The sequence below is a fragment of the Hydra vulgaris genome, chromosome 02 (assembly GCF_038396675.1).
Source record: "Hydra vulgaris chromosome 02, alternate assembly HydraT2T_AEP".
In the NCBI taxonomy this organism is placed as follows: Eukaryota; Metazoa; Cnidaria; class Hydrozoa; order Anthoathecata; family Hydridae; genus Hydra; species Hydra vulgaris.
The window spans coordinates 70,214,078-70,233,880 of NC_088921.1; the positions used below are offsets into that span (position 1 = coordinate 70,214,078).

Below are 19,803 nucleotides of genomic sequence, written 5' to 3' on the forward strand. Positions count from 1 at the left end.
CTATTTTTGTTTAGACCATTCTTTGACGCTTTGGCAAAATTCTTTTCGCTTTTTTATATGTCGTTTGGTAAGTCGCGGTTTTAGAACAGCTTTTTTCCATAACATATTGTTAGCTAATAGTTTCCTACGCACAAGTGATGCCGAGGCTTGACGTCCATTTGAAAGCTTCCATTCCCTTCTTAATTCATGCGACGGCATGGTTCGATTTTTCTTTGCCAACCTGATTAAAAGGCGATCATCATTGGGTGTCGTCAAACGCGGTCTTCCAGAACGATGGCGATCAACGTAAGATTTCGTCTCTTTGAATTTTTTGATGATTGTTAGCACCGAACTATGTGATCGCTTTACTATTCTTCCAATTTCGCGAGCGGATTTACCTTTCTGGTGAAAATGCACCACTTTTACACGATCTTCATAGGTAATAGCTTTTCTGCTCATTTTTTCAAAAGGTAAGAATTTTTTTTTGTTTGAAATTAAATACTTTTTTTAAAAGTATTTTAAAAAATTAATTTTTTTCAAATGTTCTTATTGGTTCTTTGTTAATAACTCAGGTCATTAAAAGAATATTTTAAAAAAAAGGGAAAAATAAATTTAAAAAGACGTTTCCGCCGCATTTAGCACAAAAAAATCTTTGTGGTTCTTAACTTTTTCACAAAAAAAATATAAAAAAAAATTAACACATAATATTTAATCCTTATTCTTTATAGGTTCTATTAACTAACTTGTAAAAAAAAAAAAATTTTCTTTTTTCTCATGCTATATTTAATATGTTTGAAAAAAAAAGACTATTTTATTATCTATAGAATAAAAATTAATTAAATTTATTTGAAAAAAAAAATTTTTTTATTTAGTGGTTCTTAACTTTTTCACTATACTGTATAAAAAAGAAAAGTTGTCAAACTCTGATTCATTGACAACTCTTTGATGAAACTCTTCTCATTATTACTTGACTCATTTTTAAAATCATTTAAATTCCCAGGAGGTTTATAATTACGGGTTGTTGATTTTTTTTCTTTTTTGAAACAATTATAAGTGCTTATAAAGAATGCGTTAAACATTTTTTAGTAATGAGTCCTCGATTTTATATTTTTAGTCATACGGCGAGGATTTAAAAGTAAAAAACGAGTTCAGATTTTTACAAATTACAAAATTTTTATATACCTATTTCTTTGAAAGTTTTTTTAAAATAATTACCAAGAACAACTTTGGTAAGTTTAAAAAATGAACATTTTTAAGTTTAAACTTATTTAAATTCATTTCATTTAAATATTAAATGTTATATCAGTTACATTATGTGACTCATATAAACATTGTGAGGATAAAATATATACAAATTGAGATAATATTCTATAATTTAGCCGATGGAGAGTGAAGCTAAAAAGTTTATTGAGCATTCAAAAGGCGAAGATAAATATTCTGTTTGGTTTTTCTTTCTCAAAGATGAGAAAGGGCATAGTGTAAAGTGTAAGAAGTGTGGAAAAATTATAAAAACAGCAGGTGACTCAACAAGCGGCCTTCATACGCATTTAAAAACAAAACATGATGTTAAATTACGAAAACCGCCACGACTATACAAAAAATTGTCACTAGTTATAGCGAAACTATTCGGCAGTTAGTAATTAAAGAAATATCAGAATAAAAAATAAATGGAAAAGGTTTTAGTATTACTTTTGATGATTGGACTTCCTTAAGGAACCGGCGATACATAAACGTGATTCTTCACTTAAAGTCAAAGTTTTGGAATTTAGAACCTCTCCAAATCAATTGAGGTTTCCTGCAGAAAAATGTGTCTTACTTTTAAGTGAAAAATTGAATCAGTAAGGTTTGTCATTAGAAAAGAATATTGTTTGTTTAGCATGCAAAAAGTAATCAAATTAATACCGGCTGCTCAGCAGTTGTGTTTGGCCCATGCAATTTAACTTGCAGTTGTAGGTGTTCTATATAAAAAAGGAACAACCAAAGAAAGAACCTTTTGCTCGAATGAATCAATAGACTTTGATTCATATTCAGATGCCCAAGAGCACGAAAACTATGGTGCCTTTGAAAATATTTTAAATACATGCGAGGAAGGATTAGTGATGGATTACGATATACAAGAACAAGATACAGAAATAACACATAATCAAATTGGTCCCGTAATACAAAAAGTAAGGTAAGTTGTGCAAATATTCAATTGTTCACCATTAAAAAATGTGGTTCTACAGAATTATGTAAAGCTCGAATTTCGTAAAGAATACTTCTTCATTGCAGGTTCCAAAACTAGATGGAATAGCCTATTAGCAATGCTCGAACGTTTTTACAAATTAATATCATGCATTTAAAAATAAAATATAGATTTAAAACTTAATATAAACTTTACAGAAACTGATTTTGAAACAGTTTCAGCTACTTTCTCAGCACTTTTGCCGGTAAAATTAGCCGTTGAGTCTTTTTGATGCAAGGATGCTCACTTAATTTCTGCGGATGCAGCATTGGCATTTTTGTTTGACAGGCTATATGAAATTAATTCATCATTGAGCATAGAATTTATGAGTGCTTTAAATCAACGTATTATTCCACGAAGAACGCAGTTGTTCGATTTAATTTCTTATCTGCATAAAGGTCTTGAAAATGGTATTAGACACTCAAACTTATTAAGTTTTAATTTTCCACTTGCATCAAAAGCAAATAATCTCAATTCACTTTTGGCCATTGTAAATCAGAAGGGACTTTGGAATCAAGCTCAACTTCGCTAACCTCAAAATGAAGAATTGAATTCTTCATTTTGAGGTTAGCGAAGTTGAGATTGACGAATAAAAAATTTTTGAGACATCAATGAAAAAAAAACATGTGCAAGGCCATTTTTAAACAAATAAACTGTAAGGTTGTCGGGAAACAACCACAATGCGCTGGTGAAATAATCAAGTGTCTAAAAAAAGTAATGAGTCGCTTCGAAGTTGAAGGTGTTCGAGGAAATTAGTAGAAACAACGGGTTCTGGCAAAAAAAGTGGATTTTCAGAAAATAAGTGTATGGCTTGGAAAGTATGATACATTTCAACTATTTTTAAGCATGTATATTACTAGATCTCTTCAACTTGCATGACATGGTATTAATTTAATTATTATTTCAACAAAGAAATAATAATTATAAGGTGATCGCTTAGGCTCATTACTTAAAGCTAAGCTATAGCTCATTGGTTTCACAAGTGAAATCTACGCATAAAAGAAAGCATATCCAATTACAGTAAAACTTCCAGATTGTCCTTCTTCTGCATCCTCTGAGTTTAATGTAACTACTAATCTCCTTCCACTACCAACACTAGGCATGGAATCAGAAAAATTTCTGTAAAATGAGATAGTAGTTGTAGAACTATTTGTATCTTTTGATTTGTACAATAGTCCAGATGACCCATTGTTAAATGTTTTAATATTAGCACCGTTCCGTGAAGAAAGATAGAATTCTTCTAAACCAGATGAGCAGTATATACATACACTATTACTATCAAATCCTTGAAATATTGTATAATTATTTTTGTTATATGGTGTCAAACAATCCTTAATAGAGTTAGTATTTGCTGGAGAATTGTATGCATCATGCATGCGTACTCTAGATTCCCACCAATTTCCAGAATTGCCAATAACATGCATTCTAATATATTTAAGATAAACACCTTGACCAGCAACGTCTGGAGCATCTAATAATATACTATATTCTATATTATATTCTTATATATAGTATATTCTTTACCATAAATTGTGTTTGTAAATCTAAATGTTTCTGAGTATAATTCAATAGATGACAATGATTGAGGTATTGATGTAGTTCTTGTAACAAAAGGTTGTAACCAATATTTTATTTGTTGACTAGTTTTATTGTATAATTGAATTACTAGACTAGTAGTAAATGGTAAATCTAGAGTAAAGTATCCTCCTAATGCATTAACTGAATGCACATTACAACCTTGTAAAGAGTTTGGATAAAATGAGTGGCCAAGTGGGTCAAGTGGAGAAACTAAAAAATTACAGGCTAAAGGAATATTATTATCTCCAACACTATCTGTAGAAAGAGAAATATCTCCTATGCAAAGTGAATGATCTGCGTATATTCTAAGAAGTATGTTACCTGGTACATTATGATTAGGATCTAATCCTTCAAATGCTAACCATAGTTTTCTGAGAATACCAGGACCAGAAGGTTGAACAAAATTTGTTGTTTCATCAGGACCTATAATTGGTGGAACAAGCTTTTATTTTAATCCAAGGCACGTTAAACTTGAATTTGTTATTATTCCTAATTCATTAAGATTAAGTGTTTTATTATCAACATAATTTTTTGTAGTAGCATCATGTGAGCTTATAGGTTCTGCTACATTTATTAATTTATTATAATTCATATTATTATTACTAGTTGCATAATTATATCCATCTCGACTAATGAACAAATTAGTAGCTTGAGATAATATTAAACCATCTACAGCTACAGGTGAATTAGTGTCGCGTCCGAATTTATCAACATGAATTTTATATATATAAAGAAGATTTTTTTTAAATTACCATAGATGTTTTTTGAAAAATTATCATAGATTAATAATAATATTCTGAAAATCATATCCTTCATCTAGTTTTTTTAAAACACAAGTGTCCACAGAATGAGGTATTTCCAAATTGAACTCTTTCACTATTATAATAAACAGGACTTTTTGAATAATTTACAACATCAACTGGTGGTGGTAGTCCATAAAAGTCAAAACTTAGTTTTTTATCTCCGTTTTTGTACTAGCAAATCCAGTGAAATCCCTGCGTACTTATGTCTCCTGTATTTAATATTCCACATTCTTTTTTTGTGTATTTTTATGTAATTCATCTCCTACAAATACACCTTTAAAATGCTTTATTTTTAATTTTTATGCTGCTTTGATCGATTGAAAATTTGTTATTGGTTCAAATTGTAAAATTATTCCTTCAACATTAATATGTTTATGATAATTGTTATTAATTTTTTCCACTTTTACTTATAAACTGTTTTTTTCTTTTAAAAAACGGTTTGATTTCTTTGATATCTTTGACCTATTTGGGCTCTTTGACCTAATTGGGCTCTTTAACCTATATATTTATTTTCTTTACTTTGTAGTGTCCATATGCTGATGTGTGTATACCATCTTCTAAATTAATTCTTTTATCGTCTTCTGCGCTTAATGCTATTTTATTGACCTCTTCTGTGTAGATTTCATGTTTATATGATCTTATTACATTCATTCTCTTAATATGTTCTCTTTTATTTAATAAACAATCTTTGTAATCTTCATAAATTATTCCTTTTTTAACAACATTTTTCTTAACTCCCTTACATTTTTTCTTTTCTTCTCCGTTCATTGTGAATGAATACAACTTGGATCTAAGTCCTACGAATTCTTTAATTTGTGCTCTTTTTGCCTCATTTTTAAAAGTTCATTATCAATGTCGGCATAAAAGTCTTCTGTTTTAATTTCGTATGCTAAAGAATCTGTTATTTTGAATAATAGTTTTGCTCTATCAGCATATTTTCTCTTTATGTAATCATAGTGAAATTCGTACATTAGAGTTTTGCTCAAATCTAATATACACATACGTAATTTTGTTCTTTTCATATGCATTGTTATTAAGTTTTGATCAAATATTGTTCTACTTTCAAAGTTAGGTTCTGATGCTAACTTAATAGCTTCATTTCTGTTACTAATCTAATATCAACTGTGTTTTCAACATTCTCCATTGTTTTTCTAAAAATTAAATTGTTCATGAGTTTAAAAAAATCTATTTCAAACTTATTAGTTGCTTTAGTTCTTAAATCTGTATTTTTTTTAATATACTCACTTAACCACGCTTTTTCTTGAAACTTTACTCCTTTATGAATTTTAGTAATCTTTAAACCTAATCTGTCATACAGTTTAAGATATTCATAATGAATGACATAATTTTTCTTAGTATTTAAATTAGGAACTAATTTTATAACACGATCAATGGTTATTCTTTCGGGTGCGAGCGGAAAATCATTATGTTCATCATGTAGATATTCAGGATAATCTAAATTTGCTTCTAGTATACATGGAATTGATTTCCAGTTTGTTAACTCTTTTTCATTCATCCATTTAAAATAACGTGTAGAAAGCGGTCTTCTTATCGCCCTTCCATATAAGTTATTAGCATCTAAATATTGTATATAGGTTGATGGTTTGTTTTGATCATACGCATCACCCATATACTTATTATTAGAAGTTCCAAATCTATTAGATATCATACTAATTCCACCTCTTATACCTTTCTTTATCATTATTAATATATCGTAATTATTCAGCAATTCCAATTCTATTTCTGTCATCTTCAATGCCGCACCCCAAGCTAATCCTGGTGCTGTACCAAGTAGAATCTGAACCATAATTTCTAATACAAAAATCTCTAAAATTTTCAAAGATGTCAGCTAGTAAAAGCAGATCTGAAACTTTGTACAAATTATGATAATCTCTAAATGTTTTGTAATTAAACTCTTTCCACACATTTTGCGCATGTGAGTAATCATTATCACTTATTCATTCACTTTTTAATCTAGAAAAGAATGATTCTTTTGGTGGTAATTGTGTCTCATTAAATCTATGAATAGAATCAACCCAGTCATATGGGTATACACCTTTTCTATCTTCAATATACTCACCAACTTTATTTTATCTAGAAAAGCTAATATACTTTTCTTCATTGTTTGGTATACAACTCAACTTTCCTCCTGATAATTTCTTGATAAATAAGTGAGAATCGTAACCAGATAAATTGTGAAATAGTACTGGAAAGAATCTTGGAATTTTATAATATAAGTTACAATCTTAATGAGCAGCACATCTATATTTTCCAGTAATAAAACAGTGGTCATGTACTTTATCATTTTCAAGTTTTTTTCTACAAATGTGGCATGATATTGCTGCATTAAAATCATGCTTGTTTTCATTAGTAAATATAATCTTTTTTGAAAATTTAATCATGCCATAAATTTTCTTAATATCTTTTTCTAAGCTGTCAAAAAAAAATTTGTGCAACATCATCCGTTTCATTAGTTGAAGTAAATGTGACTGGACTACTTTGATAAATACTTTTGTCAAAACATTTAATATAATAACAGAATGAACCTGGAATATGTTTTTGATATTGCTTAGTATAGGAATCATTTGGATTTGGTTCACAAGTGTCAATTGGTTTGATAAAACTTTTAAAGTCTGCATATACTACAAACGGAACTCTCATTGATTTATTGTGAATAATAAATTGCATTGTTAAATTTAGTGGTGGAACTTCAATGCGTACTGAATTATGTGTTTCCCAATAAAGTTTATGATTAGATAATGATTCTTTAGAATTAAAATTGCAATAGTGCATAGTACATTTATTCTTAGATGATTGTGAAGATAGTAATCTGCTCAAACTTTTTATTAAACAATAGTGATTAGTTTCACCATTTGAGAATAATAGCAAATCTATTAAATGTTTACGATCATTATTCTTTGGCACACAAAATATGAACTTCTGAGTTTTCATAACCAACTATATTTACACTGATGTCTTGATTATTATTCTCAAATTGTGTGATTTGGTTTAATGATACTGAAAATTCTATTTTTTTTTCAGTTAATTTTTTCTGCTTGATTTTTAAGATCATTATCTACTCTTTCAGGATGATTATCTTTAAAAATGTTTTTCTTTAAGATTATTTTTAAGATCTTTAAGTAAACTGGTAAAACATTTATTATCTAAAATTATTAAACTTAAAACATTTATTATCTTCATTTTTTATATTAATTATCGCATTTTTAATTGCTAATTTTTTATCAAGTGGAATATATGATTTAGCTTTAATAGGATTATACTCGATAATATTTATTTCCATCTTTTCAACAGCTATAAACCTCCAACCTGATCCTACCGGTTGAAAAGATGATTATGATTCTAAAATTTTATGCTCAGCACTTTCATATAATTCATTCAAATCTTTTGATTCTAATATATCTGTATTATTAGTTCTAAGTATAGTAAATTTGATTATAGTTCCTCCTGTTAGAATAGAAGTACGCTCCATTACACAAGTGAGAGCTATATAAACCTTTGAATTTCTATTTTCATTTATTATTTTAATCGCACTTTTTTTAGCAGCATTTGTGAATGATAAAGCATCGTAACCTTCTGTTCCTTTAGCTTTAAATTGTTTTGTCACATTTATAATAGATGATTAATTTAATTTAAATTTTATTGGATTTATTTCTTTAACTTTATTTTCAGGTTCAACTTTACTTATAACTAATTTATTGTATAAATTTTTTAATGAGTTAATTTTTTGATTGACTGTATTCTTAATGAGATCAGGTACGTTTGACACAGTTCAATCTGCAATAGAATAAAATTTACTTTTTAGCCAACCTGCTGTAGATTGCGCTGGTCTTTGTTCAATCGGTGTGTTACTAACTGCTATAGATTGTGTTTGTGTATCACTGTTAGAAAATTTTAGGGTGTATCATTGATGAAATCACCAGAAAAAATCCTTTTGAGGGGTGATAGTACATACCAATGTGATATCATTCCAAGTATTTTTAAAATCCGGGATTGGCGTCCGTGAGAGAAATTTGCATTTCAATGTTTTCCTATAATAGTCATAATTAAAACCTATATTCTTGATTGAAAAACTTTATAGAACATTGTTTTTTTCTGTATTTCATTCAAAAATTATACATTTTGCAAAAATAGCAAAGCAACACATGAATAAAAGAGGCTTCTAAAGACTAGTTTCAGAAAATAAATTAAAAATAAGCTTCTATTCTATTCTACCAAATTTTTTCTTCTTTCTGCTTGGAATGCCATTACACTAACTAAACGTGCTTACTGTTAAAGTCAACAACACAGTTAAGCAAATGCTTTTCATATTCTGGGTGACTTGTGTGCCTCTTGAACCGTTGCCAGTGAGGCTTAAAATTTGAATGAAGTGCTTCTGCGGCTTGTTCACTATAATGGCCAAGACCTTTATGATTCTGAGAGATAAACTGAGACACATGGAAGAATACAGCATGAACCTTTGGTGTGATGGTTGCAAGAAGATCATGGTATGAACTTCTGAAGTTTCAATGTGTTCTTGGTAAGTTTTATCAAGCTGCATTCCAAAACAAGCCACGTCCACCTTTTCAAACTTTCTTAATATATCAATGAATGGAAATGCTGCAAATGCAGCTGCAGCTTCAGCCTTTTCCTGAAGAATGTCTACATTTTTCAACAGCTTTTAGCAGTGGTTTCCATGAAAATGTCCATCATGGAATGGCTGCAGAGAGATGTTTAATGCCTCAGGCCAAGTCTTTCATTCTGGTTAAATGTTGGCCAAGTTTTTGTAGAGATGGTTGACAACACCAAGAAGCAAGTGAAATTCAATGTGTGCGATTGCATCCAGAATGATGGACTTATCTGGGAAGTTCAACAAAGGTGAGTGGATGACATTTCCAAAGTGTTTAGCTTTTTTTCACATCATTTCCATGAGCAATGGTTAGGGTTAGGGTTAGGGTTAGGGTTAGGGTTAGGGTCAGGGTTAGGGTTAGGGTTAGGGTTAGGGTCAACTCTTGGTGTGCTTTTTTAATGCCTCCAAATGTTCTCAAAAAACCACATAGTCCAAGTTTTGAAGAATCAGCATCACACCAACAACATGGATGTTTACTGGCATGGGATTGAATTCCACACATGATGTTTGCAACTTTCGTGTCACAAGACAAAACAAAGTGAATTAAGTTTGACTGTGTCAGTTTCAAAAGGTTTTGTATGTTTTCATATGTTTCTGGTATTCCTTCAGAGATGGCAATTAAAAGCTGTTTTTTTACTCCAGAGTCTTTGAAGGAAGAGCTGCAAAGCTTTGGTGATTTTAAGACTGGACTTGTTGGTTCTGGAGTTGTCTCTAGAACACCCAAACTCATCTTAAGAAAGTCTCCACCCCCATCAATTCCAATCTTAACAAGAGGCTGATCAGAAACATTTCGTGCAGATAACACAAACTGCAGTAGGCAGTTGTCTTCTTTGTTGTCTTCTTTTGCAAGCCTTAGTAGGTTGACCCGTCTTGTTGCAGGGGTACAATGATGTGGTAATCCTGGTCCAACTATTATCAGACAATGTGAACATCTCTTATGAACTGTGGGAGGGCTTCTCTCTAGGACAACATTGCTGGTCATTGGTAATGGTGTTTTTCCATTGGTTTTTTTAATTTTGCAAATGATGCAGTTGCAATCAGGTAATTTTGTGTGGGCTGTTTCACAAGGATGGAAGAAAACTCATAGAGGTTAGGAAAAGGCTTTTTAGCCTTTCCTTAATCAATATTCTGAAGATGGAAACGACAGTTTTTGCACATCGCTACAGGTGTGTGCGCTACAGGTGTGTGCGCTACAGGTGTGTGCGCTACAGGTATGTGCGCTAACGCTTCCAATAATTCACTTTTTCTCATTCTATAATAATGTTTAATTTATCGTTCTTGTGCGATTTGTTTTAATTCTCTGACATTTTTATTTTCCATTTTTATATAACAAGATATTTTTTTTTAATTTTCATTTTCTTTAAATAATTTTTTTTTTAAATCTTGTCATATTTTTTTTGATTTTTAAATATATTCAAATCCTCGTATTCTACAATAATAAGTAATATTTTTATATTTTGAAATCTCATGCTCTTTTGTAATTGACAATGTTCTATATACAAAAATTGTCGGAGTTGAAATTTCCAAAGATGTCATATCTGGAATAGGCTTATCTAGTATATTTGCCATTTTTTATATCACAATATTTTATTTATTAAAAATATTTACAAAGCACATGTAAATATTTTTTAAGCATATATTTATTATAAACATTCTATACGTTTCCACCCTCTAATTCTATAAGAAGGTTTTATAACTCTTTCTATTTTAAACTCACCATCTTTTTCAATTTTAACTGATTTATTTAAAAAAGGTAAATAATCGTTAGATAATTCTATAGTTATATCGTATTCTGTGACATTTTTGTTTTCCATTTTTTATATGACAAGATTTTATTTACTTATTATTAGCTTTTTTTTCAGAATTTTCAGATTTTAATATTTCAATCTTAAATCCATTATCAACTTTTCCATCACGTAATTCAAGATATCTCCATGCTTAGTCTCAAGCATAGCCCTATATAATGATTTATATATTGTAATTTCTCCAGTTTCCATGTTTGTTAATTTAACAGTGACTGGTTTTTTCTTGATTGTTCTTAATCTTTCATATTTTGGATCTATTTCTTTTTTTTCTTGTTTTTCACGATGTATTCTAGGCTTGATTGTTTTTTTCTCATTTGTTTCTTTCACTAGATGTATTCTAGGACTGCCAACTGGTCTTTTATCATTTACTTCTTTCACTTCAGTCATAATTGATTCTTTATTTAATAACCCATTATCTTTAGCAATCATTAGCAATGAAGCGATATTGTCAGAGGTTTTTGAAATGTTATTTTCTTCTAATAGATTTTTTAAACTTTTCTTTGTGTATTTCATTCTTTTAATATATAAAGAAAAAAAATTTAATTTTCAAAAAATTTAATAAACAGAACAAAAATTTCTTCCGTCTGATTTCTGTTGTAACATTTTATCAGATATTGTAACTGCAAATACTTCAGTATCTACTGGAACAGTCGTATTAAATGCTGCTGTAACTTTTATTTGTACCGAACCTGATCATCATTTTTCTGATTGTTTACTAACATCAAAAACAAAAATTTGGTATAAATCTTTATAGTCAGAAGGAGTTATTTTGCTGTGTGTGATCAATTCATTCATTCAGTAAAATTTTTCATTAAAAACAACTGCATCTCTATAAGCTCTTGAAAATTGCTGATTTGGGAATGATAAATTATAATCAACAGCAGGATATCTTTTAGAATTAAGAGAAATGTAGATATTTGACAAGTCACAATGATCGAATATTGAAGAATTAGAGTTTTGGTTTCCACTTTTATTTATTTGAAATGCAACAATAATGTATCTTGGTCTTTCAGTACCTATCCTTGTGCACACGTCCCAAGAAAATCTAGTAGATTGTTGAACAGATATAGTATCACACTGACGCTCACGATAACATACTGGAATGTTCGTTTTTGATGCGACTTGATTAAAAAGTTTAAAATATTCTGCATCTGCTGGTAGCACATGTGGTATAAACAATGATATTTTATTAACATTAACTGATTTGCATCAGCTACAGTAGAAAGCTTAAAAAATGCGTCATTATCAGTTTTTCTTACAAGAGTTTTATTTGTTTAAATCCAAAAATAACTTTGTCGTAATCATCACAGAATCCAAAAATGTACCTTTAAAGGTATGCAAAATGAAAATGTTCCTTTTGTAGTTGGTTTCTTAATTATGTATACTTGCCAAACCCTGAGTTATCAGCAAGTACTGCTGTTGTTGCGGTATCTTTATACCACAATTGATTTAATCCTTGCGCCAATTGAAAGTCGTTTAGGTATTTAAGCATTCCTAACATTGTAGTTGCTTTACCTGGGTGATTAATAGTTTCTACATTTTGGTTTGATAATTGGTATGATATTTGACTAAATAAATGCATAATACCATTACTTGTCAGCATCACTGCATCTGTATTAGAATAAGCTGTTCCATCAACAAATTTAACAAGTTGTCCTTCAAATAAGAGATAAGCTTCAGATGGAAGTGTGTAAATATCTTGTTTCAGAACGTCGATTCTTATTTCTCCAGGACTATTTAGATTTGTACGAGCAGCTGACTCATACTCATGGAATTCAAGTCTTTCGATTCCAATATCCACAGTTGGCATTTCTGTAAAATTTAATATTTCAGAAGTTGTCATTTTGTTTTTTTATATACAATATAAAAAAAAAAAATTTTTGATTGACAATTCTTAGAAAACTAATCCTACAAAAAATTTCGCAAGTCTACTACGCAAGTCGAAGACCGCGTCGTTTTTTAACTAGATCTTCTATTCTTATAGCATTTTTATTTGATACTTTTTTTACTAATCTTATTGCAGAAACCATCATCATTTTTTCATATTTGTTGTTACCTTATCTACATTATTTTTTTTAGATCTTCCAGATTCATTATTAATCAGATCTGTAGATCCAACCAAATTTGAAATTATTTCATCATTTTTTTTGTTAATAGCAGCTTGTGAAACTATTTTTGAAGATGCTTTATCAATTATTTTTATTCCTTTTTTAACTGCAGCATTTCTAGCAGCTTCTATCGCTGATGTTGAAAGTTTTCCTGCTGATTTAGCATCAGTTATTTCAGTTTTTCCGAAATCACTAGCAGCCAACTTCTTCAACATAGCTGATGATATTCTTGTTATTTTGATGCTGCTATACGTTTAGTTAAATTTTTCATAGAATCAAATATTCCACTTCCTCCAACAACATGTTTCTTTACATATCTCTTATTACGAACAATTAGCATTTTTTATGTACTATATACTTTTTTTATATGCACTGATATGTAATTATAAATTATTTTGCATTGCTTTATACTGTGAACTATTTATTATACCTTGTCGTAATAATTCATCACAAATTGCAACAGATTCATTTCTTGATCCAGTATTACCCGCTTTCCATGCAGCTATACGTAATTCAAGCATTTCAATTAATGCATTGGGGTTGCTAGGAAGAATTTGTACTCCTGTTCCTTTTGATTCACGCTTCCTATTTTTTTTTTTACTTTTAATAATTTTTTATTATAACTCTCCAAATGGGGGCTATTATTTCTCTGTACTTTCCATTACGACATGACTTTGGTTTGTATGGGTTTGCATCAGAAGGAATTGCATCTGTTTGTATTAATATATCTCGATATTTTAAGATCATCTTATCTATATATTTCCTTATTAGGATTAAACTTTGTTTTCAACTCCCAAAGACCAGGAGTACCATAATATGTTTTATCATCAATAATGATATCATCATCATTAATATGTACCGGTTTTTTTCCAATATATATTATATTATCTTTAGAATGTATTTCAAATGTAGTATCTGTAGATTTTTTACTATAAGTATACATTCTTAGATAATCTGTTGCAATTTTTCCTAGCCTCATACCTTTATTTTCTTCATCAGAAGGCAATAGATCTTTAGAATCAGATTTCATTATCTCTCTATATGCTTGCTCAGACGTTATTTCAGGATAAGAATTTGAAAAAGTGAGTGCAAATTTATTAGCTTGATCTTGCAATTTATTTATGTTTTCCTTCATTCCATCTTGACTATCAATTAATGGCTTGTACAATTTTTCTAAATCTAACTGTAAATTAGTTTTACCCAACTTTTTATATAAACTTTTATTCTGTATTCTTTTTTTAAGATCTAAGAATTCTTTAACAACTTTATCTCTTTCAGGATCTTCAATTTTTAGAAATGACATTTTGTTTTTTATAAGAAACATAAAAAAACGCAACATAACTATATGATGTGTTTTAACGTTTTATATTAATAAATTACTATTTGTTTTTGACGTTTACATTTTTACTAAATCTACTTTGGAGCACATTAATTGCCTCATCTATTCCTTGTTTAACTAATACTTCTTTATTTTGTTTATTAATTAATTTTTTTGTTTTTATTCTAATTTGTTCAAGCATGGCTTTAAATTTTTCAAGTTCACTAAGTATTAGTCCAAATTCAGTATCACTTATTTTTCCATCTAATAAAGCTTTAGAAATATGATCACTTATTGTATTTAGTTTTGAATCAGCAAGTACTTTAATCTTTTTATGCTTTTCTGCTTTTAAAATTAATTTTTTGTTAACTTGCCCACCTATTAATGATAAAACACCTGCTTCTAATGCTGTACCTTGACATGCAATAACTACTGGTGCTGCAATTATTGTTGCTAAAAAGCCAATTCCAATAGTTCCAAGTGTCATAGTGCTTGCTAGTAATGCATTATCAATTGCTGAAATTATTTTTTCAGCTCTACTTTTTACTGATACTTTTTACTTAACAGAGTTCTCTTTTCTCTCTTACTCTCTATTTCTTTTTGAATCTCATTAATTTTATTTAGCCGATATATATGAGCTTAGTTTTCAACAGGTGACTGATTTTCATAAGGCACACTTGGTACACTTGGTGTAATATTTGAATATATATTAAATTCCATTTTAATAAGTAAAAAATAATTTTTTTTTTTATATTTTTTAAAAACTATTTACAATAAATTAAAAAAACATAAACTTCTCCTTTTTTAATCGATACATCAGAATTAGAATTATTAACAACTACAATATCATCAACAGTCTCTGATATTACAGAATTTTGTCAACTTAACATTTTTAATTTAAGTTCTTGTTTTAATGAAACTTATGCAACACCTTCATTAACACCAAACTTTAAAATAATATATTGATGTGATCGAGATTTTATTGTAATGCTGTGTTGTGCAAATATTTCATATTTATTCTTATTTATTAATACTCAAGGGTGCTCTACATCTTTGTGCACCTTAGAATGAAGAAGTATTTTTAGAGATTCCTCTGGTATATATTTGTTTATAAATTTATGTAATGGGGGATTATTTCTTGGCATTTCTTTTTATATGCAATATATAAAAACAAAGTTTCAAGAAATCACAGAATCATATTCAAAAATGAAATATTAGCAAATGGTGAATTTCGTCCTAATAATAAGCCTGATCCTGTTGAACCTCCTTTACTCCATGGTCTCAAATATAAACCATTTGCTGCAGCTGTCATTTTAACTCCTTTACCATTCTTTTTTAAGTAGACAACACCCCTTTCAGCAGTTTTATCAATCATAGCTGATCATGCTGCTGAACCTACTCCTGTTAATAAACCTGCTGCAAGTGCTGGAGCAAGCTTGGTAACAAAAACCTTCCAGCTGTACCAAGTAAAGGAAAAAGTACACCAATAAATCCTCCCTCTATTTGAGAATTGTGAGATAGTTGTGTTTTACTTAAATTAATCATTACACCAGTACCTTTTTCATATGCATTTCTAAATCTATTCAATTGTGTATTTGTTACAGCTAATACATGTTCACCATTAAGATCTGAATGTGATAACTTAATGCTAGCTCCATTACCATCTTCAATTGCTTTTTTAAGTTTTTTTAATTGCCCTTGCTATACATATATTTTAATATTAGTATATACTCATTTTTGTAAATAATAAAAAAAATAATTTTAAAAAAATTATTAAATAAATAGTTTAAATAAATTACCAAAAAAATTATTTTACTTCTTTTATATGAAATGTAATAGTTACTTCTTCTCCTCGTAAATTCATTTGTAATATGTCTCTAAACTGACTAGAGCCATTTCATATTTTCTGTCTTCTTTAAGTTGAATAATAAGAGCAAACGTAGTTTTTATAATATTGCTATTTCCGCTCTCTGATAAATAATATGGCATTTTTGTTTTTTTGTATAGAAGATATTATTTTTTTTTTTTATAATTTTTAAAATTCACAAGTTGGTATATAAAAGCAATTTAATCCGCTTCTATATTTTCCATAATCTCTTTTAGAAGATAGATCTTTAATAGCAAATCCATGTCTCTGACCAAGCTTTCTTACAAAAACTTTTAAACTCATCTTTTGGCATATCACTTGAAATATGATCATTATAAATGTGATTTAAATTCTTTGAATCTTTTGGAAATAAACAAATAAAAATATTATTTTCTCGTATAGTTTGCCTTGGTAATCTTGCACAAAATAATTTTGTGCAAGATAGAAACAATCTACATTACTATGTCTTCCTCTTATATGATATTTCTCACACTTATTTTGCTTTGTTAATTGTAAATCATCAAATATCATCAAATTATTTTTCTGAATATCAAGATCTTCAGGATCAGGTACATCTTCAGCTGTTTCAAAAATCTTGCACTCCATATCTGTTTTCTCACTTAAATTTTTTGAAATGTCTTCAATTATAGGGTTTGCATTTAATTTTTCTATTTTGTCTTGTAATTTAAATAGTTTAAGAACAATTTCTTTTGGTAATTTTTTTTCAAAAGATTGTTTTAATATTCTGTATTCTGGTTGAAAAAGAGATTTTCCAAAAACTTGTATATTATTATTGTCTAACCAACCAGGTCTTAAAAGTAAATTCAATAATAAAGTAGTTTTTCCACAACCCGACTTTCCAACAATAATTCCTCTTATACTCTTAGGAAACAACTTACTATTATTTCTCTTATTGTTATTCGCATTCCTTGACAAATCTATAAATCCATTTTTATATATTTAAGATTTTCATTTTTCTATGGCGTGAACTTCTAGTTAAATGCTCTCCCGCGGTTCTCCGTGATAAGACCGTAAGGACTTCTGGGAGCACCTAAATAACCTGAAAAAAAAAAAAACTTAGATAAAAGATTAACTTCTACTGACGCATATAAAGAATGGAGTAAACCTGTAAATAGAGTTGATAATGCAGCTTACCATCACGATCTTGCATATAAATACTTCGATGATACAGCAAAAACAAATTTAGCTGTTAAAATTATGCTCAAAGAAATAGATACTATAAAAAATCCGACAATACGTGAAAGAATTGAACGAGGTATTATAAAACCTATTATATCATCTAAAGCAAAGTTTGGGCTAGATTCTTTGAACCCATATGATTTAGGTGTTGAAAAAAACTACCAACGATAAGTAAAAAAGACGAGGATAAAGAATTAAAATGGACTGGCAAACTTGCAAACGAACTTCATAGACCAGTTGTAAAACATTTCAGAAAAAGAAAAGTTGTTGTAAATATAATCGATGAAATATGGGCTGCTGGTTTAGTTGACATGAAATCTTTTTCCAAATTCAATGATGGTATAAAATACTTATTAATGGTGATAGATGCTATTTCGAAATATGCATGGATTGTTCTATTGAAGAGTGAAACTGGAGTTGATGTTGTTAATGCTTTAAATAAAATCTTGGTGTCAAAAAATATGGGTAGATAAAGACTTAGAATTTTATAATAAGCATGTTAAAGCGTTAAGTGTTGAGTTATATTCAACTGAAAATGAAGAAAAAAGTTGTGTAGTTGAACGTTTGAATAGAACAATGAAAGATAAAATGTTTAAGTACTTTTCAGCTAATTCTACAAGAAAATATATTGAAGTTTTAGATGAAATAGTAAATAAATACAACAACACAACACATTCTTCAATTAAAATGACACCAGTTGAAGCTAGCGATAAAAAGAATGAAAATATTGTTTGGTTAAATCTAAATGGGAATACACGATAAGAGTCAGTAAAACCAAAGTTTTCAATTGGTGATAGAGCTAGGAAAGTTAAAAAGAAAGAAACGTTTGAAAAAGGATACACACCGAGATGGACAGAAAAAGTTTTAACAGTGTCACAGGTTCAATTCACAGATCCACCAACGTATAAAATAACTGACGATAAAGGTGAAGAAATACAAGGTACTTTTTATGAACAAGAACTGCAAAAAACTGAACAAAACATATTTAGGATTGAAAAATTTATTCGTAAACTCAAAAACAAATTATTAGTAAAGTGGAAAACTTGTGAAATCAATGAGCTATAGCTTAGCTTTAAGTAATGAGCCTAAGCGATCACCTTATAATTATTATTTCTTTGTTGAAATAATAATTAAATTAATACCATGTCATGCTAATTGAAGAGATTTAATAATATACTTGTTGAAAAATGGTTGAAATGTATCATACTTTCCAAGTCAAACACTTTTTGAAAATGTTTGAAATGATAACATACTTTCCAAGCCATACACTTTTTTTTTGAAAATCCACTTTTTTGACCCAGAACCGGTTGTTTCTCCTTCTGAGGAAAATATCTCCAACAGGTTTACTGTCTTCTTTTAACAATTTGACCAACAAACGTTGAATCCAAAAGAGCATTTTCTGCTGCCGGTATTATTTTAAACAAGTTGCGGTGCAGAATGGACGATAAAACTCTGGATGCTCTTTGTTTTTTAAGAGGTTGCTTTCATGGAATAAAAGATAAAAGTTCTATCAAATAGATCAATATATTTCCATTCTTCTTAAGTTGTCGTGGTTCTTAAATTTATATACTTTGCTTTAAAAATTTAAAATATTTAGTACCGGTTTTAATACAGGTATTCCTGTATTATATTTTTATAATACCAAAATACCGGTACTGATTTTTTGACCGGTATTGGGTACTTTAGTTGTATCTCATGGAGTTTTTAGAAGATAAGCAGAAAGGATATGAGTTAACTCTCGAACTAATATTTAAAAGATTCCTAATACCATCCCATGTTGATTTCAAATTTTTGGCATTATCAAAGAAGAGCTTAGAGTAATCGTTCTTTTTACTACGACCGGTGAGAGTAACAAATAAGTTTCTATACGTCTTATAAGATTTTTCTAGACTGAGTTTGCTATTAGGATTCTCTGCTATAAGAAATTTGTTAAACGTATCAATTGAAGTCAAGGTTCCTCGTGTTATCCAAGGTTTGAAACCCTGAGATAAGCAGCGATTGCTGACTTTTTAATGGTGCATGTTTATCTAAAAGATAATTGAAACTTGTGAAAAACTCTTCAAACAATTAGTTTTACCTTCGTTGACGTTTATTACGTTAGCCCTGATAATTTTTCAGAAATCATTACATAATTCTTTGCAATTTATTTGTTTTAAACTCCGACGAAAAATGCCGCTTTTACGAGGATTAATTTTGGTTCTATAAGATGGGTGTATTAAAAATTGGGCTAAATGATCTGATACCGTAGATATGAAATTACAGAAAATATTTTTGTAGAAGTTGCATTGGAAAAA

At 29.1% G+C, this 19,803-nt stretch overlaps 1 protein-coding gene across 1 annotated transcript; it reads right to left on the reverse strand.

Moving 5' to 3' along the window:
• Positions 1-438, reverse strand: LOC136076267 (uncharacterized). Its single transcript, XM_065789741.1, has one exon. It carries the CDS (start codon positions 436-438, stop codon positions 1-3), a length of 438 nt encoding a protein of 145 aa, XP_065645813.1.
• Positions 439-19,803: the final 19,365 nt, after the last annotated feature.